The sequence below is a fragment of the Electrophorus electricus genome, chromosome 5, assembly GCF_013358815.1.
Source record: "Electrophorus electricus isolate fEleEle1 chromosome 5, fEleEle1.pri, whole genome shotgun sequence".
NCBI lineage: Eukaryota > Metazoa > Chordata > Actinopteri > Gymnotiformes > Gymnotidae > Electrophorus > Electrophorus electricus.
The window spans coordinates 6,717,890-6,744,415 of record NC_049539.1 but is presented as its reverse complement, the minus strand read 5'-3'; the positions used below and the strand labels follow the sequence as shown (position 1 = coordinate 6,744,415).

Below are 26,526 nucleotides of genomic sequence, written 5' to 3'. Positions count from 1 at the left end.
AAGGCACCGGCATGTCCCAGGTCTAGTCTGTGGCCCGGGGGGTGGAAAAGAGAGAGCCCCACTGTTGACCAGGTTAGAATTTCATCAGCGGAATAATTTTTAATCTATCTTCACTACACTGTACAGAAAGACAGTAGATGGGACAAATAGTGAGTTCAGTAGAGGACTGGATGGACAGCCAAGCAGAGGACTGGAGAATAGGACAGGGAACAAAATGGAAAGTAGGCTGAGCATGGAGGGCATGGAGATCTCAGTGCCTTGTGGAAACAGGATGTGCCAATGCTGACTTATGAACAAGGCATTGCAGAAGAGGCATCCTTATAGAAACAGGGCGCACACTAGGAAGCACAGCATTGCTTTGCCATCTTGATTGCAGAGTGCAATGGATATGGTGCTCTCATGGGAACAGGGTGAAATAGAGGTGGTGCTTTCTGGAGAGCAAGGTGCAGTGGAAGTGAGGCTGTCTGGGTCAGAGGCAGGAGGCTGAGCAGCATCTTCCGTGCCAGGGACTTGAGGTGGAGCAGCTATTTTCCACACTGACGATTGGAGTCAGGGCAGTGTCTTCGATGCCAGAGCCAGGTCAGTATCCCGCTTGCTGTGGACTGGAAGCAGGCACCCAGACATACATTTAGGAGTTGGCTCGAGCCAACACCTTGTCTTGCGGCGTAAACAATGGTTTAGTGCTAAATGGAGCACAAAATGGAACCTTTGGAATAGGTTCCAAAGTGACAAAGAGATGGCCATTACTAATTTGAATATGAATAGCCTGTATTGTCACTGTACAAGTACAATGAAATTCAGTAGAAATTATAAAACAGTGCTCTTCCTCATTAAAGGTCCAAGGGGTGAAGCAGACCAGGATGTGGCCTACCCCAATTAGAATGCAGGGAAGCCCACTCACTCCTAGCTTGGATGTGTCTCTTCCCATGATTTGGTCCATCCTGTCCACACACTGATGGGCTGCCTCACATTTACGTAGATAATCCTCCTCAGTGTTAGCAGACATAGCCAACCAAATGGTAGGTTTGTGGATGAGCTCAATGAAATCCACTTGCTGCTAAATAAAATTAACTTGCAAGGCAGAATGCATTTGCATGTTGATGAGTTTATTCAAATGAAAAGAAACAAAATCTGTACATATAAACAGGTAAAAAACGAAACAAACCAGAGATGAAACTCAACAAAATAGGACATGAGATTCTGAGTAAAACAAGCAAGTGAACAGGCACATTAACACAACCAACAGACAAACAATAACTGACATGTCCTACCTCAAAATGCAGGGTATATATCGGATAGCGAAGGGGAAACAAGACACAGCTGTATATAATCATGGGAAGGGGTGCAAATAACAGGACAGGCTGGAGACAGAAAGACAAACAAAAACAGAGTACATGGTGCTGGCTGCCGTGGGAACTGCAATGCCAGAGGGGGGAAACCATGATAGTGTCCTCTTCTGTTATGTTCTGTTGTGCACACATCCACAGCACCAGAAACCTGGGCAACAGCACTCTTGGATTCAACCATATTTGTAGCCTTTATTCAATTTACATCAATGCAACAAGTCTGATATAAAAGTGATATTTAGTCTATTTTCTTTCACAATCACTAACCACACTTTTGGCATCTGTGTACTCATCTTTTGGCACTGAGTATTGACTGGAATGTCTGCAATTTATAAAGCAATGTCTGAGCTTGTTTGTGCCTACTGGCTGGCCTTTTTATTTATACAGGTATTTAGTAGGTTACCACAGACTGTTAATGTGAAAGGAAATAAATAAAGGTAAACCAAAGCACACTTATGAGATACATTTTCAGGTACATTATTCTAAGACTACTAAACCAAAGTAGAATCACTGAGGAGTCACATCTTTTGGAGCAGAAGAAAGAGCACAAACATTGGATGATGCTGCCTGCTGGTAGTAAATGAGCATCCCTCAGTGCCCTACCCAGGTCTGAAGCCACCTAGTGATGCCCCATGTGCTTCTGAGGAGCCTGAAGATCAAGCCCCATCACTCACACCTCACAATGGAATTATTCATGGGATGTGGTGACTGATAGGATGGACCTTATTTAGGGGAGCTATCCCCAGTCCTAAGTCCTCACAACCCTTTGGTATATAGACAGGAAGACAGAAGGATACACAAAGAGAGAGCGAGAGAGAGAGAGAGAGAGAGAGAGAGAGAGAGAGAGAGAGAGAGAGAGAGAAAGCAGAAAGAGAATAAAACATAGGTGTGTGTGGACCCTTTGATCTTATTTTCTTCCCTTTTCTGTTTCTCTGGGAACCTGCTGAAGAGAACTGTCCCATAAGCTCCCACAAAAAACATGTAGCTCCAGTGTCAGAGAAGACAATTGATGAGTACTTACTTTGGGAAGTTTTTGGCCATAGTTTTCCTCCGAGGATAATCTGTAAACTATTATGATAAATATATGTAGCTTACTTTTTGAGTAAAGTGTCCATCTATGTGACTGTGCTATCTAATATGGCAAACAATGAGTAACTAAGAATTGGAAAAGGTATATACATTACTGTACACCTTAAGCTTTTTCAAACAAGCAAAACAAACACACAAGAGAAGACGCAGGTGCGCATTCCTCCTTTAGAGCCGCTTCTCTGTCGGCCATTGTCGTCATGTCATTTGGTGTCGTGTTATATTATGTCATGTGTTGTCATGTCCTGGGACATTGTTGGGTATGTATATATATATTTTTTTGTTTTGTGTCACTGTTTGTAAGTTAGGGTGAGGTGCAGGAGATTGCGACTTGATCAGGGTCATCATCTCACACACAGAAAAAAAAACTATAAGTGAATATTAACCAACATGTCCATTGTCATATATGAACTTGCCTAACATGTCTAATAACTATAGAACAACACAAAACTAGAATACATATATAGAGAGCATTTCCTTTTTCACTTCTTTAAAACTGTCAACTTCAACAATTTGTTTTAGTACAGTTATTTGTTTGGTGCAGAAAAAACAACAAAAAAAAACAAAACAACCAACCTACCAAATAGCAAAACAGAAAAAAGTCAGTGGTTATAAAAAAAAAAAATGGCTTGGGGGTATAGCCCAATACCCTTGACCTATTCACCATGATTTAGATGGAATTCATAACCTATTCTGAGTTATATTACAGTGCTAAACCATTCAGATCTTTATACAGTATGTAAAATATTAAAATAATTAATCCCTTTACATGACTTAAAGCCAGTGAGAGTAGATGAATAAACACAAGATTCTCTATTAGATTTAAACTGCAGTGCCAGGCTGCATGGCTTTGCAATATCCTTTTCTGTATATTCTCATTTTTGTCCTCATTTTATTCCAAGACATTTTATTCATCTAGATTTCAGTACTGGAGAAGCAATTGCCCATCTGAAGTATGACACAATATCATCTTGCTTTAAAGATAAATACTGCATGAGTATCATCTCCATAGAAACTAAATTTGCCCTGTTCTCTGATGACATGTCTAAGGGTAACAAGGAAAATAAGAGTGTGGATCACTGAATCACACCAAAAAGAAATGCTTTTAGAAGCATGGTCACTAATAAAGTACTGTATTTCAAATAAACCATTAAAAAGGTACCAGAGGGATCCAATCAGTCTAAAGGGCTACTTATTAAAGTTAAATATTAAAAACTAAAGTATCAAGAGCAACAGTTAGATTCAGCATTACCACAATTGATACATTCTTTTCATCAGTGAATATCTAACCATCTAAAGCTATGATTTCACTCTGAGATATTGTTTATAGATGGGTGAGATTCAAAGCTTTGTCAGTAGCTTGACCTGATTTGAAAAAAAGATTTTCCAGAAAAATAATGAATCTGCATGTAAACTATTTTTACAACACTATAAAAATGTAAGGTGACACATAGGGATTGTTTAAAATTGTTCAAAGTACAGGAATTCTGGGTTCCTGTAGAATGGTTTGACCTTAACAATTTTTAGTCTATCTGGAAAAATGCCTGTCTCTAAGGAACAATTTACAATGTCAAGCATGTTTATAGCAATGCAGTTAAATGTTTCCTTGGGGAAAAAATCTATTCACTACAATGTGACAACCTTTGCTACATCTAATATCAGCCATTGTGGGGTTTTTTTTTAAGAAGACATTTTGTTTTTCATAGATGAATCATTTAGTCAGTTTTATCAATTGGAATTATCTTACTGCATTATCAGAAAATTTACCTCCATTCAAGCATTATGTGCCAGTGCCCCAAGATTACTTTGTTTCATCAGATTACTTAAGAATAATAAAATCTAAAATATGTTAATTTATCTTATAACAATCCTATAATGAGAAATATTAGGTTGCTCACATTCAAAATGCTTTCGGATAACATCACATTGCATTGTAGTAATATCACTTATTATTCTGCAATTCTTTCAGTTACAGTCACACCAATAAAGGTTCTTTGATGGTATTAAAATGTCTTCATGCCAAATAACTATATGTGGTGGTGGTGGGGGGTTGCTGTAAAGTATATGGTACAGTTTGTTCAGAATGCACAGTGCAGTCACACATATCGATATACTTATCTAGTTTCTACACTAGGCCCTTATCGGGCAATGTGAGGGTGAGTTCAAAAAGAGACTGCCTCCCCAATGTCCCTTCAGAATTACAAGTAAAATAATTAATTACAGTAATCTCTATATCAGATTTAGTTTACAGCCCAATGCTGAGACACAGACTCAGCCCAAATCTGAGGCATAGGACCACAGTGCTACCTGGAACAGTCATTTTGAATGGCTTCGTGCTTGCATTTGCAGAAGAGTCAAATCACTTCTTTTGCGACCAACGAGACATTGTGATGTCCTTGTACATTCAGCCAGGAGTTTGCAGCACAAAGACACCTCATGAAATAGGCACAAAATGCAGTATGTTTCAGAGAAATAAAGATATTCTCTTCCTGTGAATAACATTTTGTAGGAAATGTTCCTACTTGGGTAGGATTGGCTTGCTGAAGAGCAGTCTGTTACTTACAATGTTGAATTAGGCATATCAGTAAGAAGCAAACACACTACCCATTGATCTTTACCAGAAGTGCAAGAAGTAAATGTTTCTTAAAAACTTTACTTGCTTTCTGAAATTGGAGCTTTCTGTCACCTTTCCAAACCTTTCAGGTGCCAAATCTCCAACTGCAGCGTACATCTTTGGTTTTCATTTGCTTATATTCTATTAGGTCTTTCTTTAAACACATCTTGGACTAAAGTGCTCCATTAGGAGAAGCTTGAATGTTTAGTGGAGTTATACTATATAGTATATCATAGAGATATAATAAACAATTTGTGTGCGGTGTCACGACCCAAGTGCCTCAGGGCATTGAGCAGGACACACAGACTTCCTTGAGGATGTGAAACATTTAATGACGTGAAACATGAAGGACACTCGTGGCACTCACACATAACACTAATAGACAGCAACACATAAACAGTATAAACAGTAACAACGACAACATAAAATGGTAAAAATGTTGGGTTATACTAACAGTGGCTATACACTAATTGACACTAACATTACACTAACTAACAATGACCAACAGTAAGGCTTACACTGACAGGGGTTTAAATAAACAGACATACAATCAACGTTAACCCCATGCAGGTGCGTATCATCATGGAGGGCGTGGCAACAAACATAAAGTCCCCTGCACGTGGCGAGCCATACCACATGACTCATGGGCGGGGAGCATTCCATGACATGCAGAACCTAATTCTGAGTTAAATTACATAATAAATTATAAGAATTACAACAAATCAGCAGAACTATGGTACAAACAAGATACAAAATAAATTCTATAAAAAGCATGCTGAAATATATTTATTAATTAAAACTTTATGTGCTTCATAACAAATCAGAAGAACAATTGTACATACAAAGTCAAAGATTTTCTATAACAAGGATTTCTAAATATATGCACTCCTAATTAACGTGATTTACTCTGTATGAAGAGGAAACAAATCTGACTGCATTGAGGGTGATGGTAAGGATAGATCTTTTTTGAGATGTTACAACATATAGCTGTTTTGCTCACTAATACTGTTAAATAGATGCATGAATGAACGTAATAGTGTTGCTAAAAGGAACAAAAAATAAGACTGTCAGTTATTACATTTGGCCAGAAGATTAATTAGCTATCCAAAGTGCACAAATTCCAGCACCTACCTTCTGGGTAAATGCCCCATCTATTATTGCTGACTGTAAGTCTGTATAGAAACATAGTATATGAAAACTTCATAAGCAAGTGTGCACAGGCACACACACACACACACACACACACACACACACACACACACACACACACAATGCACCCTTTGATCTTATTTTCTTCCCTTTTCTGTTTCTCTGGGAATCTGCTGAAGAGAACTGTCCCATAAGCTCCCACAAAAAAACATGTAGCTCCAGTGTCAGAGAAGACAATTGATGAGTACTTACTTTGGGAAGTTTTTGGCCATAGTTTTCCTCCGAGGATAATCTGTAAACTATTATGATAAATATATGTATCTTACTTTTTGAGTAAAGTGTCCATCTATATGACTGTGCTATCTAATATGGCAAACAATGAGTAACTAAGAATTGGAAAAGGTATATACATTACTGTACACCTTAAGCTTTTTCAAACAAGCAAAACAAACACACAAGAGAAGACGCAGGTGCGCATTCCTCCTTTAGAGCCGCTTCTCTGTCGGCCATTGTCGTCATGTCATTTGGTGTCGTGTTATATTATGTCATGTGTTGTCATGTCCTGGGACATTGTTGCGTATGTATATATATATTTTTTTGTTTTGTGTCACTGTTTGTAAGTTAGGGTGAGGTGCAGGAGATTGCGACTTGATCAGGGTCATCATCTCACACACAGAAAAAAACTATAAGTGAATATTACACGCACACACACAAACATATACAAGAATAAAGATCAAGGGTCTTAACTGTCTTGTCCATGTCTCTCTTTCTAGGTCTTGCACATACACATCAAGGTATGCACACAAAGAAACACCTCACCACACACTGCCAGAAATGTGCACACATGTACAATCTGGCAGGTGTAATCTTGTGAGTAGCAGATTTCCATGGCGATAATGAGAGGACCCTGATTGCTCTAACAGACCCTGAGGGCTGTGCACACTAAAGATGGCCTTGGCTGATTTTGACAGACGGATGCAGTGTGGACTGTGTCATTGAGCACGGCCACTGCATCCTCCTGGGAAAAATCACAAAACACAGCATAGTAACCTTATTCAGCATTTTCTTGTCACATGAACACATCTGGATCATTGGATTAGGGGTGGTATGTTTTATACATATCAAGTAAGGTGGATCACATTTCACCTCCTAATAAATACGCAATTTACAGTGTACAGATGATACTGCATCCCTGCTCTCTAAGAATGTTGGTAAGGTCATCCTGAAGGAAACTGCCAAGAGCAAACAATGACAGTCTTTACTGTCTCATGACCATTGGTAAACCTTTAAGGCCATCACTTTTAAATGTGAAGAAACATTTAGTTATAGTATAATAATTTATAGGACAAATATAACACATTTAGAAGGCATATATAAGTAATGTATAGACGTTTATAAAAATGTAGAAAGACAACTGCAGGCAGTGTTATGACTGTGACTGTATTCATCTACAGATAATGGCTTAGAAATAAAAGACGAGCTTATCACACATCACACTACCCACAGGCCTATCTCCAAAAAGAGGGACTTTGTCAAGGAGATGGAGAGTTTCAAGTACCTTGGATTCAGTCTGGATAATAAAATCAGTTCTGACCAGCACGTCACTGACATTTACGAACACTGGCAAGACTTGATGTAGTTCCCTGCCTCCTGTTCCTGCTTCATAAAAGCATAATTGAACCAATCCTAATCTACTGCTCACCCTATTACTTCACATTGTTTGCAGCTGTTGACAGGAACAAACTCACCTGATTCACAGACACTGCTTCATAGATCTCTCAATGCACAACCTCTCAGACCTCAACAATAAAGCTATTTTATGCAAAGCACTTGTAATAGTGCTTGACCCTGAGCATTCTAAACACTCATTTGTCATATTTTTGCTTGCCTATAGTCACCAATAAAGAGCAAGTTTGGAACAATGCTCATTTTGTCCTCTTTCCAAAATAAACTCTCATTGCAGTGCCTGTACTCTAAATATGTATGCATGTAAATTGTATGTTTAAAGGACTTTGTTGATGCTCTGTTTAAATAGTAGGTTATTGTATGCAGAAGAGTAGCATTACATGTTGTGACTATAAAATCTGTATACCGGTCATAAATGTGAGTATATGTATCATGATATTTTGCAAACCCTTTGGAATTACCAGAAGACATAATATTAAATAAAGACAAGCACATTAACAAACACATTTTATTTTACACTGCCAAGTCATTACTGAAAAAAATGTTTTTAACCAGTGAAGGTCACTATATTTAGTATATTTACAAGTTACTATATTTAGATACTAGTGTTATGTCCTCTATTCACAATACATTTAAACAAATGCTTTATATAGCTGCTGATCAGTCCTGCACACCAGTTAGGAAGTGTTTCATTATATATAGCTCAGTGGTTAAGTTACTTGACTTGTAATTGGAAGGTTGCTGGTTTAAGCCCCGCCACTGCCAAGTTGTCACTGTTGGGCCCTTAACCCTCAATTGCTCAAGCTGTACTCATTCATAATTGTAAGTTGCTTGGTTTCTTAATGATTGTAAGCCATCAAGGTGTCTGAAGCAAGAAAGCAACCTCTTACCCTCATATTCCCTCTTATCTGACAAGACCCTTAGAATGAGATTTTCATGATTGGTGGTATCCAATGTCTTATTTGAAATGTCCTCTTATATAATGGTGTGTACATTTACCAGAAAGTTAAACTTTTATCTCATCTGTCCACAGAGCATTGCACTAGCAATGATATGAACCATCTAGGTGGTCTCTAGCCAACAGGCAGAGTAGCAATTGTGCTTATTTTCTTCTGTTTACAAACTATAAACTATAGATAAACTATAGGTGGAGATCTGGAATCACATGACCTTCGGAGAAATGGTTATGGGTTTTTTTGTGGGTTTTTTTTTTTTTTTTTTGCACCACAATATACATATTGCAAAATAATTCAGTTGTGAAGAGAAGGTAAACAGAATTGTATATATTTTTTTGTTTTGATTTGTTTAGAAGCAAATGAAGTGTTGTTAAGAGCTACAAAGTTCAGATTTCTATCACTTTGACACTAAATATAACTGAATAGCAACTTAATTAATGACAAATCGTATTCTTGAGTGTCTAAGTAACTCTACATTCATTTATTTCCACATCTCCCTGAGTATTGTTTACTCTTTTTTGAAATTCAAACACATTGACCTGAAAGTACAGTAAGACCCTGCATTTCTGTGTGTTCTCTGATGGTCTGTCTTCAGTGTGAATAGGTTAGTCCCTGGAGCATCCATGCCTTTAATCCCACTTAACATGTTTCCTTTGGCTGTGACACATTTCCTAACAGTCATGTTTTTTTTTCTTTTCTCATTAGTTGTTCTTTGTACAGTAGACCTTCATCTACCTTCAAAGTCTTACAGGCAGCATCACTACCTGCAAGCATGGATCATATTTATGCATGTAGGAGGAGATGAGACACTTCCTCATTGCTCTGGGTTGCATCACGACGAATTAAAAAGCAGCCTGTTGGATTCACTGTTCCTCCCTGACAACACATGCTCCTTGCCTGTGACTCCGCAAACCTACCGCTGTTGCATCATGGCATTCAATCAGTCAGATCCTGTTGGCTTTCTCACTTTACATGGAGGAAAGTAAATGACAGGACATCCCAGCATGTAGTGTTGGTGCCTGCTTACAAACACTGCTGTGATGCAAGGCAAGAGCCATCACACCTTGCCTACAGTGTTTTACATGGGTGGCTTTTTCTATGGCAAACGAACTGGGACTAGTTTGTCTATAGGAGCATGGAGAAACTTTATCTCCAAAGGTCAGCCATCAGGATGACTACTGGGACTTTGTTCAAAGAATGCTCGCATAAGATTTGCAATGGTTTTCAGGCAATAGGGCAGTTTAAAAAAAATGTGAAATGAGTTTCAGTTTAAGATTCTGGTTGGCTATTGCAAATTCAATTATTCTGCATATTTTAGAAAAGATTAAAAAAAAAGAAAATTAAAATGTGAGTGGTTGTGAGCATGCTTATTAATGCCTTAATTGTCCACAGACAATCTCAGCTAGCAGTGAGAACGTCCTCCTTCAAGCATTTGTTTGTACATAAAATGATGCACTATGCACCAGACTCATTTGCGTGCAAGTCACTTTGAGTGTGCGGCCCATCACCCATGGCTCAGCGGGGGCGCCAACCCTCGTGCTTTGTCTTTCACATGTCTTTCAGCTACCAAGCCCTCTTGACAGGAGAGGAGAAACAAGCAACAAATCTCTCAATCACTATCCCCTCCAATCTCGCTCTTTCTCTCTCAAACCATGCCAATGCCACATTGAAAACTCTCTGTTCTCTTCTTTGGCTTTTCATCAGTGGGTGAAGAAGCAGCCATGCAAGGCCCCTCCCTAGGAAAGAGGACAGAGAAGATACTGCTTTCCTCGTCTGACACCAACCTGAGCTGTTTCACCTTGATAATTACAGCAAATGGCATGAAACATATAATAGATGGTCCTTCTTATGTTCAAAAGAACCCAGGGTGTTCCAGAGGTCTTCTGAGGAACTGATGTCCTTTTTATTGTTGGCAAAAAAAGGATATGAACATTTGTCACATTTTTTGTCTTGTATCATCAAAATAAATTAAAGAAAGACTTGATTAACATGTTAAGTTCAGTAGCAAAAGCTAAAAATGTATTTATTTTTCTCACTTGAGGACTCTTTGTTCTTGCAGGATTTTTGCATTGTTACTTTCCTTCTCATCAATGATCAGCATTCTGCAATGGTTGTCCTTCATTTTGTTGTAGCTGAAAGAGGTAGATCCCCTTTAAGATTTACCCTCAAGAACTAGAACATTCCAAATTTTTCAGTTAATTTTCCACGTTTTGGACTGGACTCAAAATTTATTTCTAAGATGGCTGAAATATGTTTTTGTTGTATTTTAATAAGCATAATAAAATACCTCAAATGATCTCTTTTAAAGAGTAAGCGAGGTGTACTTATTTCATAAACATAAAAGGAAAAAAACGTTGTGAATCATACCCATTCGAGTTAACATACCCAGCTATCTTATCCATTGGGTTCACTGCATTACAACTTATGACAATAAAACTGATGACATTTAGAACAGATAAACAAAACTGCAAGTTAACAACCACATTGTCACATTTATAGAACAACAAACCACCTCACCAGGCACCAGATCAGTTCTATTGTAGACCTATCAGCATGAAATCATCTGCTTATTCACAATATGCCAAAAAGCTTTGGAAAAAGATAAACGAAAACTGAAAGTAAGGTCATTGTCCTTCCTGAATGAAGGATTTTTGCACATTCAGGTTTCTGGGTTTTTCCACACATTCACATTTCCATAAGAATGAGAAATCAAAAATCAAACACCTATGTTCTTGACGAAGCTCACGCATAAGTAGTTCAGTTCAAAGACAACGCATTTTGGGAGGGAAAATGTCCCTCATAAGTTCATAAAGTATCAGCTAAAAAATTCATGTGGCAAGAGGAAAAGATCATGTCCATGCCATAATACACAGAGAAATCCTGTTGTTCGTCAAAAACCTGGTGTCAAACCATTTAATGTCATTACCCCAAAACATTTCTCTGCCGATCGCAGCATTTGGCAGATCGCAGCATTAGAACCACCAGAGCCTGTTTAGCCCTAAACATGTAAACAAACGAACTCTTACATTTCAAATGTATTTTTCCAACTTGTTTTATGCATGTATATAATCTAAATCCACAGACCTTGCCCCATTCATCTCAAAATGTTCTCCTGTTGCTTGTGACTCATTTGTTAGCCTGTTAAAGCTATCAAATGACTCGCAAGAATAACTGCAGGTCCCATGCCTTAACCTTCTGTCGTTTAATTTCAGCCATATTTTTGCATGCTCGGCAGGTCGAAAGAAGCTATGAGAAAAAGCCACTTCCTTCCATGGTTCCATAGAGGTCAGCCAGTTTTTTGAAGCGAGGCCCCCAGTTACTGAGGTAGTCATAGCTCTGTTCTGAGTCTGAACTGAGGGACTCGAGTGAGCTGAGCGACTCTGCCACTGAGCCACTGCCTTCAAATGCGTAGGTTTGGAGTGAGTCGTATGGAGGTGCAGAAGGGTCTGCATCAGCCTCCTTCAGCCGGTCCCAGATGAACTCCCGAAATAGCACATTGTCGGGAAGCATCTTATACGCCAACCTAGAGGCTGTGGATGGTGGGTAGGAGAAGAATGTTGGTGTCTCGGGAGTGACGTCCCGTCGAACCTTGGGGTCACGCATAATGTTGAGGTTGCGCAAAGCAACCATGTCGAAGGCCTCAGTGTCCTCCTCACCGCCTCCCTCATCATCATAGCGGACAATGTTTTCTCGGACGTCTCGCTCATCCTCCAAGATCAGGGGCTCCTTTCGTCGGTGACGCATCATCACAATCAGCAGGACAAAAACTGAAAAACACACACAGGCATAACTTTACAGTAACCACACAATTTATTTATCTAGATAGTCAAAGAATTCTAGTTATTCCCATCAGCTATCTGATGGATAGAAGTGCAAACGTCTTAATGATCAAAAGTGCACCTACCTCTGGTCTTTTATTTATTTATTTATTTATTTTTAATCCCCCAGTTTAGCCTCAATCTATTGAAAAACTATTGGCAAATTCTGTTACATAATACTGGTGGGTCAGTGTTGTACACTATATTGTAAATACCTGCCAATGGCAATATGGGTAGCAAAACTCAATGCATGACCCAGAAGCAAAACTTCAAAGCCATATACAGTAAATTACAATTTAATGTAACTTGAACTGTTATCTGAGTGTTAAAAACACTCATCACCTCTCATCAAACTCTCAGTTTATTATATTTATACTTAATTAAATGGTTTAAGGAAACATTTCTGTTTGGGTTTACAGATAGATATATGCTTTATGCTTGCCAGATTTCTTGTGATTAAAACATAATGCTTTATGCTAGCAAAACTGAACATAAATGTCTGGAAAATTTATAATAAACAAATAAACTAAATTAAAAAGCTGTTTCAATCAAAGCCTGCAAGCAGGCCACAGCAACAAACATGACCTGGGCAAACAAATGAAGGCCCTTCTAAAAAAGAGCCCTCTCATTTTTGAAATACAACTCAGAAGGATTAATTCTAGCTTCAGTCCAATCACTGGATAAACACTGAATTTCATATAAGCATTCCCCACATGAAATAGTGGATTGTCCAATGAACAGAACTTCTATTGCCTAATTTCCCAAAATAATTTAGTAAGCACACAAAACTTCAAATATCCAACATGTGCAAGTAAACTGTAACACTGGGTACAGCGTAATAACAGCATGTTCTACACCTGTAAAGTTAACATGAATTGTTGAAAGTGTTTCCTGTTAATTACTCAAAATGAGCATTTACCTTATTTTCTGTTGAGATAACAGTCTAAACGTAGAGACCCTGTACATGCAGCAAATAATCTCACTTTCATTTTTGATACACAGGCATTAATTTACATATGCTGAATCTAAATTATAGCATTTTCAGACTTATGCATTATTATTAGGCCTGAGTATCATTTACTGCACCTAGAGTGCCCATACAGAGTTTCCATTTACAACTTAGTGCCATTTGCTCTTCTTCACAAATGCTGTGAAAATGACTCTTTCACCAGCTCTCCAGAAACAAAGAGGAAAGCCAGCTTCATTACCAGATGGAGCAAATAATTTGCAAGCCAAGTTAAATGCACATACAACCTTACTTGCTCCAGTCTACAAACCTGCATGTCACACATGAGCACAATCATGCACATGCGCAGACATTAACATTAATGATCAATCAAATTGCAATGTAGTAATATTAGAAAACATGTTAAATTAGCACATACTGGTTTAAAAATATACATCAATTCCAAAGCATTTCCAGTAGCATCCATCAGTACCTCTCACCAAATTTCAGCCTCTTCTTCTTCCCCTCATATCGGGTGGGAAAATAACCAACAGTGCCTGGTGTTGACTGGCAAATGCCTAATGATCCCTCATCCATCAACCCCTCAGCAGGGAGGGTGAAAAATCACTCAATATGTCTCGTCTCTGTGGTGTCTGGATTTCCGTGGTGCTTGTGAACCTAGCAGCAAGTGAGGCACACACCATCTTCGTGTGTTGTCATTGTGGCAAGAGAAAGGAAGAGAAAAGGAAGAGGTAGGGGTCCAAGCACTCTGATGAGAGGTGGAGCTGCACAATCAGGTGATGGAGACTTGGGTGTCACATGTCAGTCTTACAGAATGAAGTGTTAATGAGATGTGTTGAAGCTTAGGTGTCAAAATGCCTGGGAAACTAAATCACGTGTGGGTTCATTGCACTTAATTTGGTGAGTAAATTATACTTTCTCTGCACCAAGTATATATATATAAACATGATCTTTCTTGTACAGAAAAACAGGGAATTTTAATGAAAGATGTACAAGTTGTGTACTTTAAAAAATATCTTGTTTTATTTAAGATTAATAAAAAATGCCGTTGTAGAAACCATACTTTGCTTTAGACATCTCTGTTTTGGGCACTAGATGCAAATTGGCACCCCAAGGAAAGATCAATTTCACGTTATACAGGACTTGCTGTAATTGAATTGTGTAAACGATCCATGATGTGCAGTCGATGAAGAACAAGGAGAATTTTCAGTGCCTCTCTCTCTGTCCCCTTTGGCTTATGTGCATCATGATAATGAACTGAAGCTTGGCATGCTGCAGTCCTATCTGTGCCTAGGCCATCTCTGTCAGAGCCAGCACTCACCTGTCCCGACATGTCAGACAGCTTATCAGGTAGATAAAACTTACAATGCTGTTATGAAGCTAAGCTCACTGCATGGCACATGCATTGACAAGAAATAAAAAAATAACATTACAAGAACTTATTGTTTTCTTTTACTGTTTGTTCCTCCATTTTATGATCTTTATGCTTTCAAGCTTCTATGAAACTATGCCATGGCAAGCAAATCCACATCTGTTATGATTTAACAATCTTTGCATGTTAATAACTCAGGAATCTGATATGTGTGTTCTCATTTTAAATGTAGTCTATGCACTCTACTGCAATTTGGGCAAATAACTCTGTTTCAACTGTATAAAAATGGGAGGTGTGGTCAGTTTGACACATCCTGATTGAGCCAACACTTTAGAGGCTATACAATAGATAAAATAGAACTGTCATCCCCAATGTGTGGCATTTAAATGTAGTGTAGAGGACTGTCAAGTGGACTCACCTCCAGCAACTTCCTCATGTAGGTTTTGTGCGAGAGAGGGGGATTCATTCTCCCTTTATGCAGACAAGACGAATTCTGAGTCCCATTCACATCGATGTGAAATTCTGGGCATTACACCAAAAGTTAGCGGTTAATTTTCTTCTTCAGTGATTATTTTGTTTCATGTCTGTTCAGCTAGTTGGCATTGCTGCCACAGTAAGCGGAAGGGTGGGTGGGGGGTGTAGCATAAAGTGGATCATGTAACGAGGCACACTCACTTATGCAAACTATAATGCTTTTCACTCCACTGACTTGAATAGGTGTGCTTTATCCAGCCTTACCTTATGAAAAATCTTTAATTAAAAGGCATTCAAAATCTAAATCTAGGCGTTTTATATAACCATGCAATGTGATAAGGCTGTGAATCTCAAAGTGGACTTTATGATGAAGACAAGTCTAGCATGCTCCTAGACAAGGGATGAGGTTTTACAGAGGCATATTGTCTGGGCATATACTAACAATTTAAATTAAAAAAAAGAGACAGAATTCTTGTCTTACTGAAAACATTTCCACAATTTTGTGTTGTCATAAAATTGTCACATGTAGTTTTCTTCTTTTTTTGTGACAGATACATATCCATGGATTGCATTGTGTTCAAAATTTCATTGTAAATCTTCATAGGTTCACATAAATAAAAGCAATACAGATCAAAGACTGTATGAAAATTTTGTAATTTAAAGATGGCCAGCTCTAGCTTAGCTCTTTCTAAGACTGACTCTAAAATTTCTGGTAAACGTTTTACCATTCTTGAAAATCTTCATACTTTAAAATTAGGCTTCATAAAAGGGACATTTATATGGAGTTAGAAGAAAGTTTCCAGCACCAGAGGCTTGATGAACACTTGCCCAGAGCAGGCTGCTCACATAGGTGTTTGCCAACAATCACTCTTAACAACCACTTTCAACAGCTGTTGAATGTGCCTTTATTGTGGTAACCAATCAGAGTTTACATGTATTAAGTGGGTTATAAGTTGACATAATTCCCATCCCACAGTTCTGTTGCTGAAATGGTGGGCACAGATAGGTTATAAATGTTTGTCATTGGTTTCTCCTTTAATTGTATCTCTCATTTGTGTCCTGGCCAATTCAATCTGTCATTCTATGCCACGCTTCCAGCTAAGAACCACATACTGTATGAATACATTTATGAGTTATTTATGAATGAGAGCAATATCACAAGTCTGCTCATTCTTGGAGAGATTTGTCTTTGCTGCCATTTTGATTATGTAGAAGCACATAGGTCTATGGCGAGTGACAGTCTACGATCTTTGCTTGGGTGCTGGCAGAGCTTAGTTCACTCTCCACTGGGAGAGCAGGGCCGCAGGCTGACAGCTCCTCAGGAGACCTCGCTCATTTCTCCTACAGCTCATCTGGCCTCACAGCCAAACAAGGCAATCACAGACCATTGGCCACACCATGGCAGCTAACAGACTGAGCCTGAACTGGGCAGAAGGGGAGAAGCTCGAGAGATGATGGAGATAGAGAGAGATAGAAAGAAATAAAAGAGAAAGAGGGAAAGAGACAGGGGAGGCGAGAGCAAGGTAAGAGAGAGAGAGAGAGAGAGAGAGAGAGAAAGAGACGAGAGAGAGAGAAGACAGCATGGTGTTGCTAGCGGAGTTAAAGCAGTGTAGGGCAGGAAGGGAAGGACATGAAAAAAAGCAGAAGTGAAGAGGAGAAAGATGGGAGAAAAAAGAGCATATAATTCCAAATCAGAGTGATGACACTGTAAAGGAGTGCAACAAAGCGGAGAGGTGCAAAGAGGATAAGGAGAAGGCATGTGAAAGAATCGCATGGTTTAGGCGGGCTGCTCATAAAGAAACAACGAAAGATGCCACAACATCCATGTCGCAAAAGTCCTGCAGCACTTGGGGCTGCTCGTCACTGACTGGCAGCATAAGGCTGTGTTACAATAAGCAGAGGAAGGATTCTGTTATAGTGGATGAAATCTTTCACCACAGGAAAGCCCCTTCACTCACTTTCCTTAACTCTTTGAAGTTGTCATTGCACTCAAAAGCACAAATATTTCACAGCTTAAAATGAGGGCAAGCTCCTGACACAAGGCCTTCTTACAGTTTTTCAACTACAAACTGCTTTTATCCCACTTTGGGTGTTTTTCCAACCTGTTCAAACATTGGGCTCGGTAATGTAGTATAACTCTGAAAAGGTCTAGAGAACAGAAGATTTTTGTCTTAAAGAGATAAAGAGTTCTTGATGGAGGAGGATACACAAGGGGAGCATATTTAATGTGCTGATCACTCTGCGGGTAGAGTGAATTTCCTTCATCAGTGGCTTTATAGAAAGCAATTTGGAATGGGGCAATACAGCTCTTATATGCTGAAAACAAAGCCACTGGGCCAGATGGGCCTCTGTGTACTGCTTAAAAAGCACTATCTAAAGCAGCATGACATTAGTTATTCACTGTGATGTTCTCTATCAAAGAGTAGCTAAAAGTTGAGGGCCGTGCTATCTGGAAAATTGGTGGCCTTGTTGCTTGTAGAACATTATAAAAGTACTAAAACATGTACCCTATAAATTATATATATATATATATATATATATATATATATATAGAGAGAGAGAGAGAGAGAGAGAGAGAGAGAGAGAGAGAGAGAGAGAGAGATTCAAAATTGTAGTAAAGTGTAGTAAAGTTCCAGTGAAACAGAACATTTCACACAGAGGTCCTTCAACAGCTGTAAAAGCATTGTCCGAAACATTCTGTGTCTCTGGAAACTGTGTACAATTTTGAATATCTTTGCATCTCTTACTACATCTCTTACTGCAGTTACCCACCTGGAATCTTCTTTGGATTTCTTATGTGTGTGTGTGTGTGTGTGTGTGTGTGTGAGTACATGCGTGTGTGTGCATGCGTGTGTGTGTAAATAGGTTACATGGTGATTGAGGTTCTTAGTACTTATGTGTTTTACAGGCTGAGAACTGTTATGAGGTTTCGGCAGGCCTTACCCAGCAATGTAAAGATGCAGGCGAGAATGGCGACCAGGGCTCCGGTGCTAAGGCCGGCAGGGAGTGTGTGGGCCACAGCCCCACAGGCCTGCGGAACGCCCTCCACATCACAGTCACACACCCGCACCAACAACGTGTTGGTGCTACTCAAGGTCGGACTGCCACTGTCTGTGATGAGTACAGGCAGCTGGTACAGTGCTTGTTCCCTCCGCTGGAACCCATCTCGGCTGGTCAGCACTGACGCTGTGTTGTCTATGGGAAGAAGAGGTTGGGGTCAGCATAGAAAGGTCAAGGTCACAATCTAAGATTTATTACAATGAGGGTTTTTTTTTTGTTTTCTATTAGCACACCAAGCAATGGATGAATATGCATTTATAATTATTTGAATTAAATTATTAAATGAACATCTTGGATGCATGGATGGATGGATAGGACTAAATGAATAGGAAGGATGGATAGGTGAGTCGATGGATGGATTTACGATTGTCACACACTTCCCATCAACCCTAGTTCTTCTCACTCTGTCTCACCTGTTGGCTCAGCTGAGTCAATGGTTTCTTTCCTGGACTGCATTTACCAGAATCTACATTACATCTGTAGCATCTCAATCCACCAACTATAAGCCACTTATACATTTGACGTCACCTGATTATTGACTCTGTACGGCCATTATCACTTTAGGTTTCACTATATATACTATCATGTTCAGTTTTTTTATCCCATGCATACAAAGTGTTTTTCTTGTGTGCCAGTAGTGTGTACCAACCTGTTTTGCTACCATCTGTGGTTTTTGTCTTATCCTGGTTTGTATTGTTAATTTTTCATTTTGGCTTCCTGACCTGGACTGAATTTTCCACTACATTTCTGTTACTCCCTTATGTACTGTTTGATTCTCATCACATTATTGACATATGCTTATTTTCTGACTATGGTTTTGGATTAGTCCTTTGTGAATAAAACCATATTGTTCATTTTTATCCATGAGTGCCTGGCCAGTTTGTGTCACATATATAAATAAAAATATATGCAGAATATTAGATAATAATAGAGATCTTAAATATAGAAATGCACCTAATATGACACAAAGCAATCACATTAGATAAAATCATCCTCTGGAGACCTGATGGAAATAATTTGAGGCACATTTGATAATGTTCTCTAGAAAAATCATATCCTTATAAGTATCCCACACTGAATTAATGGCAATGACAAAACTTGACGATAAACAAAAAACAAACAAACAAAAAAACAAATCATACAAACAGAAAAAATTTTCATTCATCTCTTTGAGACAAAAAATGAACAGAAGAGAGGTATTTGTGCTCAAGTAGGAATGCTTTACTCATAGATTAAATCATACTTTCAAATGGGACCATTTTCCTTAAAATATCTGATCTGTTTATACCCCTGCACTACTAAACCAGCAATTAACATTCATGGAAATTCTAATCTGGAAAACTGCATTCAAAGGTGAGGCAAATAAGCCGTGAGTTTTAACGTCTTATTTATGGACAATATCTTGAGGTCGGATATTCGGATATAACACACAGGCCCACTAATGTGGTAGCTGAAGGTGTCTTCTGCATCTGTACTATACACAGTAGTTTAGTTGCATTGCTTCATTGGCCAATGATGAGCAGTGTCCAGAAATATTATTTTTAGATATTTATTTTCTATTACGTTAGAGACTTGAATGAAGATCTTACAGCCAGAAATGCCAAGTACAGCACTACATGAGTTAGAGTAGAAGGCCTGCAGAATTATAGGAACAACACTAAGGGGTTCTGCTGTATAAAAAAAGTTGGACTTCAGCCCTAAACCAATGACGTAGGCTCACAATGGCATCCTCAAACACAGTTTTGAATTTACAAGTAATGATCACCCTGGCTGGTTAATTTTGCATTGTTTTAAGCACTAAGTAAAACTGCTGCTGAATTATGCAGTGAGACACGTTTGGTAGCTGAAAGACAGCATTGAGAATGAATGGAAATATATAATTTTAGCAAGTAAAATTTCTTTCAAAATTCCACATTGTGGTTGTTACCATACAAAGACCTTAACAGCAGCAAAATTCGACTTTATAGAAACTGAACTGTTAAACATAACCCTTTAATACTACAAACCCAGATTTAAAACTCAGGCTTTGACGTACAGCGTTAATACGTCTGCATTCTGTCTAGTTCTGAGTCTGGCGTTAGCCCCGGGCGGCGCTTGGGAGGTGCCCCGCCTACCTTTGTTGTCCCGCAGTGTGAAGTTGTGGTTGCTAGTGGCAGGTGAGGCGAGCGAGAAGAAGAAGCGATGGCCGCCAGGGGGCTCGTCTTTATCCACTGCGCTGATGGTCTGGATCACCTGAGCACAAGAAACCAGACAGGAGAGTGTTTGGTTGCTTGCTCGTAGCTGGTTACAGGAAACATTGAGACATAAACGGTGGGGCAATCGCGTGCATGCCATTGGACGAGCCATCAGCCTCCATGGCTTGGGAGGCTTGCAACAGCATGGTGCAAAAACGGTTCATCAGACTGCTAGATGTGATTGCATCTTTACTGAAGTATTTCAATTTTTGTAGTAGTTCACTACATTTCAAAGTCAAATATCTCACTTTTTTTCTCCGCTACATTATGCGAAATCTGTCGTTTTGTGTGCATAAAAACGTAGCATGTCAGAAAGAAAGAAGCACACCAATCAGGGTACAGTGTGCACTTTGTTTGGAAATTGTTTTGTTCCGTGTGCACACCTCTGTGTGCTAGCATACAACTCATTTGTGAACCTGTGTTTAAACAAGTTTTGTTAAACTTGCTGCAAGCAAGTCTTAAATAAACTAGTTTGCAAAAAGTTATTTCATAGCCACTTGGTTCCACCTAATGGAAATTGTTTGCCTTCAGTGTTTAGTGCTTATGATAATTTTAATAGACATCAGTGACAGACTAATTAATGACATTCTATTAAAAAAGACCAATGTACCGAGAGTGACACTAGTCTTTTCACCTAAAATGAGTTGATTAAGCAAGAGCCTTATTACAAAAATGTTAATAGGACATTAGAGCCACAATAAATCATGGTACTTTATTCAATAGTTAAGTACATTTGAAGGCAAATCCTTTTGTACTTTTACTCAAGTGGATGTCTAAAGGAAGGAATTCTACATTTAGTGGAGTAATATTTTACCTTGAGTATCTCTACTTTAACTGAAGTACATGGCTTGTGTACTTTGTCCACCACTGCCTATTGCGTAGAATGAATTATCTTGCTTAAAGCTTGATTTTACCATCCTCAGTAGTGCTAAAGGTATAATACTTCCAAAGGAGTTGATGAGTGTCACTGTGAAATCATCCCCTGCACATCTCAGAGAGCGTGTCAGCATCAATAACATAACTCAGGTACATCTAGTTGATGCAATTATGCTAGTTAATACCAATCAGCATTAAACTGATAAACACAGAGATAATCAAACTCAAGTGAAAATTGATTTCTATCTTAAAGAGCAGATGATGCAGTTTATATTATAAATTATATAGAAATGATATTGAATGAAATGGCTAACAGCTCCTTTTGTGAATTTATACAGATTTAAACTTAAATGACATTATGGTGTTCATGCATTTCTTTATGTTATATGAGTTTAATTAACATTTGAGGCTTTCACTCCAAAGTTAGGGAGATTCTTCCACATTTTTATGTGCATCTCTAGATGTTCTCTTTTGATAAATCATGTTATTCTTAATTCATTAGAGCTAAAGATGACAGATGAAGGAAAATAAATTGGCCTATATCATGATTTATGTTATGGATCAAAGTTGATTCATTATGAAGTCTAAAGTTTTAAGCACAAGTGATACCACTTATCGCTTATAATTGTACTAAGTGGTTATTTGGCAGAACCCAGGCCCGATCTCAAGAGGAGAGTCTTTTTAAAGAGATCTATATCTTCAGGGGTAGTGCAAGAATCAATACCGTCTGATTAACTTATGAGGACACTGTCCTCTTATGAAGAGGTTGCAGGCTCTAGCCAGCTTTCCATTGATCTAGATAATTATATACCAGTGATAGCTAGACTAAGACTAGGCTTGTGTCAGGACAAGGTCTGCAGGACAGAATCAGTCAGTAAATCCCCTCCTGATACACGTTGGTATGCACCAGCCTCCTGGTTCCTTACAGCTGACGTCAACAGAAGTATTGTCACCAGACAGTTGCAGGGAAGTGCTGTGCTAGCGCAAACAAAATTAAATTAATCTGAGCATTATGTTAATTATGTGGTATGTATTTCTGTTATGTAGATTCATGTACAGATTAAACCTGTGTCTCAATCATTAAAAGAAAGGAAAAACAAAATACTTAACGAATTGCTAAATATTTCTAAAACAAATGTTTGTCTTTGAAAGACATTTTTACCTTGAACATTGTGCAAGCCAGAAAGACTGATGGATGCTGTTTTTGTGCTGAGTTTTGTGCTAGATGATCTGTCCTGCCACTGTGAGAACATTCTGTCCACTCACCAACACTGAAACCACGTTTCACCCTGTGATCTGTGATCTTCTCTGATGCTGACACAGGCATGACTTACAAAAACATGGGACATGGGAGATAACCTAGGTCAACTCCAGCTAGTTGGTTTTCAGGGGGTGATGAGGTAGTCTGGATAGTCTTTAGTAATAACCCCTCTTGGCCATCCATTTTTTATGTTGGGCTTTTCCCACTTGCTTTTGCCCACATTTTTTTCACTTTTTAAAAGCCTTATTTTCAAACCACTTCTCAGTGTTTTATTTAGAAAAACAAACACTTATTAACCTTTTTCATTCATATTTAACACTTTTGGTGACCAATATCAGACATTGTTAAATTGTGAAGTGTTAAATTAATGGTGCCCTTTAGAGAGCAGTTGTAGCACTTTAGGGGCATGTTTTAATAAGTGTTGCCTGTATTACTATGGCAACAGAAGAACAGACCTTTCTACACAGTCTTGGGATTGCTGATCTGTTCATCTCTCAGAACTCCATCTTTCTCTGAACTACATGAGCAAAAACCCATATTATATAAAGGGCCCATCTGACAGAAATGACCCTCTGCCCCCCAGCTTTGACACACCATTCTAGCTCATTATGGCATTATGGTGAGACAGATGTCAGTCACTGTGTCCATGGCTCGGCTGTTCATTCACATCAGGTCTGTCATGCCATAGAGCAACCACTGCTATTTCTCCACATGAACAGCGAGATTATGTTTGCCACTGAAATGAAAAGAATGAAAAGCGATAACAGCAGTCACCATGGCTACAGGAAGGGCTACTGGGGTTGTTGTGGAACCCCACCCCTGTGTTGTAGAGAACTGTGTCTGGGTAAGTGTGGAGATAACCACCCAAAGACTAGCCTACCCATAAGCACGATAAAGGCACAACTCAGTTTTTAAAAAGAGGTAAGAAACAGGGATAAGTGTCAAGAGAACAAGAGTAATCACTTGGCTCCCCATGTCTTTTTTGTTATTTACTATTTTACACTGTGACACTAGGCTATGTGCAGTTTCGATTGTCCACATTCAATCACAGACCTTAATGCAATGGTGTCCTTAAGTAAAACTGCCATGAAGGTCATTAAAATGCATGTAATGTGCATATAATGATATTCTAATAGCCACACTTGGGCATTTATGACTTGCATTATGTCTTTGCTATGCCAAATATTTTGTATAATGATAAAGTAATAAATAATTATTTTCAATGGACAGGTGAGTATCCTATTCTAATCTGCATAGATATAACATTTCAGGAATTATAGCAAAGAAGCTGTGTATATCAGAAGCAGCTAAAGCAAACAGGAGACACGTAAGTAAGATATTACGTTTACTGCTCTGTAGAGCCCTGCTTAACCATATCTTACTGGAAAAGTCTGGTTTACTAAATCACAATTCCTGTTACATCACACCAGCTTGTGTGTGTGTGTGTGTGTGTGTGTGTGTGTGTGTACAAAAGTATGTTGGTTACTGCCAACTTGTATATATGAATTGGTGTACAACTCAAAAGATTCTTCATATGCTTTAGAAGTGCCCCACAGTTTGTAACACTAAGTGCGGGGAAAAGGTGCAGGAGGGAGGTTTGATGCCATGGCCCCTTTGCCATTGGCTTTTCAGACCCATCTCCTTTTGTAAAATGATTCGCTGCTTTAGGATTCTCAACACACAGATTTCTTCTTATGGCACTTACAGCAGCACAAAGACCAAGCTATTGCATGCTCTTGGTCTACCATTACAGAAATCCTTTCATGAACAAATACATTTCTGTTGATTGTGACCTATCACTGCAAAACAGATCAGAGCATAGATCAACATTTTAGGATTTAAGAGATGTTCTGTAATATGTTGTATCACTGTGTTAAAAACTGTATTGCTGTTTGATTAGAATAACCGATTCCATTATCATGAAAAGTAAAGGATTAATGGAAAATTTAAGCAAAAGATTTACCCCGTCATGCCCTACAGTCTGCTCCACAAAATTCTAAAATTGTATTGTGATTTAACCAGATGCAGGACTATCCTGATCATTCTTGGGTAAATCAGGGGCTTTTAACACCTGGAATTAACATCCAGTATGTATGCGCATGTAATATTCAGAAAAGAAAAAGTGGATTTTAGGAACTGTTCACACACAGGCCATTAAAATGCATACACGCAGAGAGCAGATCTCACCTTCCCCCATCATTAAGCAAACGAGCCCTAGCACCATGTATCAGCATCCTCAACCATGTGAGAACTTGGCCATTTTTAAGTGGTGCCCTGATGACGTCCTCTGCTAAACAAGAGCCGTCTGGTCCAATTTCATTTGCTAATGTACAACACTTCGGGATTCTCTTCATCCAAATGCGCATGTTTCACATATCAATTAAGAGATTAAAAGAGACTTTACATGATCCTTCTCTACCCATCAGCAGCAAAAACATCTGCAGATGGTCCACCTGTCTCTTGGGGAGTACTTCCTGTCCGCATACCCCATCGGAGCAGTACAATGTCTGCGCATAAAGGTTCCTTTGGTGCTTGCACTCGCTCACGGCATGTCTGCGATGATTGTGGATCACAACCACGCCTCTCTTGCCTTGGCCCGCCTGCTCACCCTGGACAGCCTGGCTGTAATATCAATTAATACTGCGGCATGAGACAGGCAGGCCGCTGATCCGTGATGCCCCACATTGCACTCCTGGGGAGTGAGCTGCTGCTAATTAGGAGCTGAGAAATGGCAGCATATTATGAGTTTATTATGCTTCCCCATGTTAACTTGCGACACTGAAGGCTTTGCGCGACCGAGCAGCTGGCCAAGTACTGAAGTCTGAGGAAGCCATGCCAATGCAAGGACTATGCAGCTCACTGTGGCTCTGCGCTAAACACAGGCCTGACTGCATGGAGAGATTCTGTGGCGGGCAAAGTGAGCAGTATGAGCAAGAGCAAAGTGCCCATCTACCAGAGACAGAGGATTTCTTTTAATAAGGCCTTTAAAAATTAACGAAGGCTTTTTATAGGCAAATCTTTTTTAATAAAGGGGACTATAAAAAGATGTAAATATGTGGTCATTTAGCAGGCCTGAAGTATTCAGACCAGTAAAGATATATCTATTGCTACTAACAAAGTGAAATGATTGGCACAGGGCCATTATAAAGAGTTTATTCCCTGGATTAGCCTATAATCTTTCACAATATGATTTCGTTTTCTAAGTACAAAGCTGTGACTCCAAACAAGGCAAATGAATTTGATAAGATCTGAAGTGGATAAAGTATAATCGTTAATCTCTGTTACATTTGCAATGGAGCTAAACACTGAATCAGAAGTACATTGTGCTGATTAAGATTCATGGCGAATATGGTGGATGTATCTACTATTTTCATGTGCAACAAAAGCACACTGAAAAATTTCAAAGAGAGTAAATGAAGGAAAAAAATAAAAACAGCCTAATGGCTATTTCTGTACTAGTACATCATTTTGATCTATTGCACTTACTTTCCTTTCCAATCTGGCTTTCCCCTCCTTTTCCTGATTGTATTTTCCAAATGCCAGGAGCAGACAGATCACTACAACTAGTGATATATTCAGTCATTTAGCTACAAAAAGGGCAAATGCTAAATAACTCATATGGAATGC

General features: G+C 38.9%; 1 protein-coding gene across 1 annotated transcript in view; it reads right to left on the bottom strand.

Annotated features, from left to right (window-relative positions):
* Positions 1-10,744: 10,744 nt before the first annotated feature.
* LOC113582408 (cadherin-7-like) overlaps positions 10,745-26,526 on the bottom strand; it is a 70,179-nt gene continuing 54,397 nt past the window's right edge. The window contains exons 8-10 of the mRNA XM_035526360.1: positions 20,643-20,760; positions 18,412-18,663; positions 10,745-12,604 (exon numbers count right to left, since the gene is read on the bottom strand). Of these exons, the coding sequence (XP_035382253.1) occupies positions 12,084-12,604; positions 18,412-18,663; positions 20,643-20,760 (891 nt within the window). The 3' untranslated portion in view covers positions 10,745-12,083. The remainder of the gene's footprint in view (positions 12,605-18,411; positions 18,664-20,642; positions 20,761-26,526) is intronic.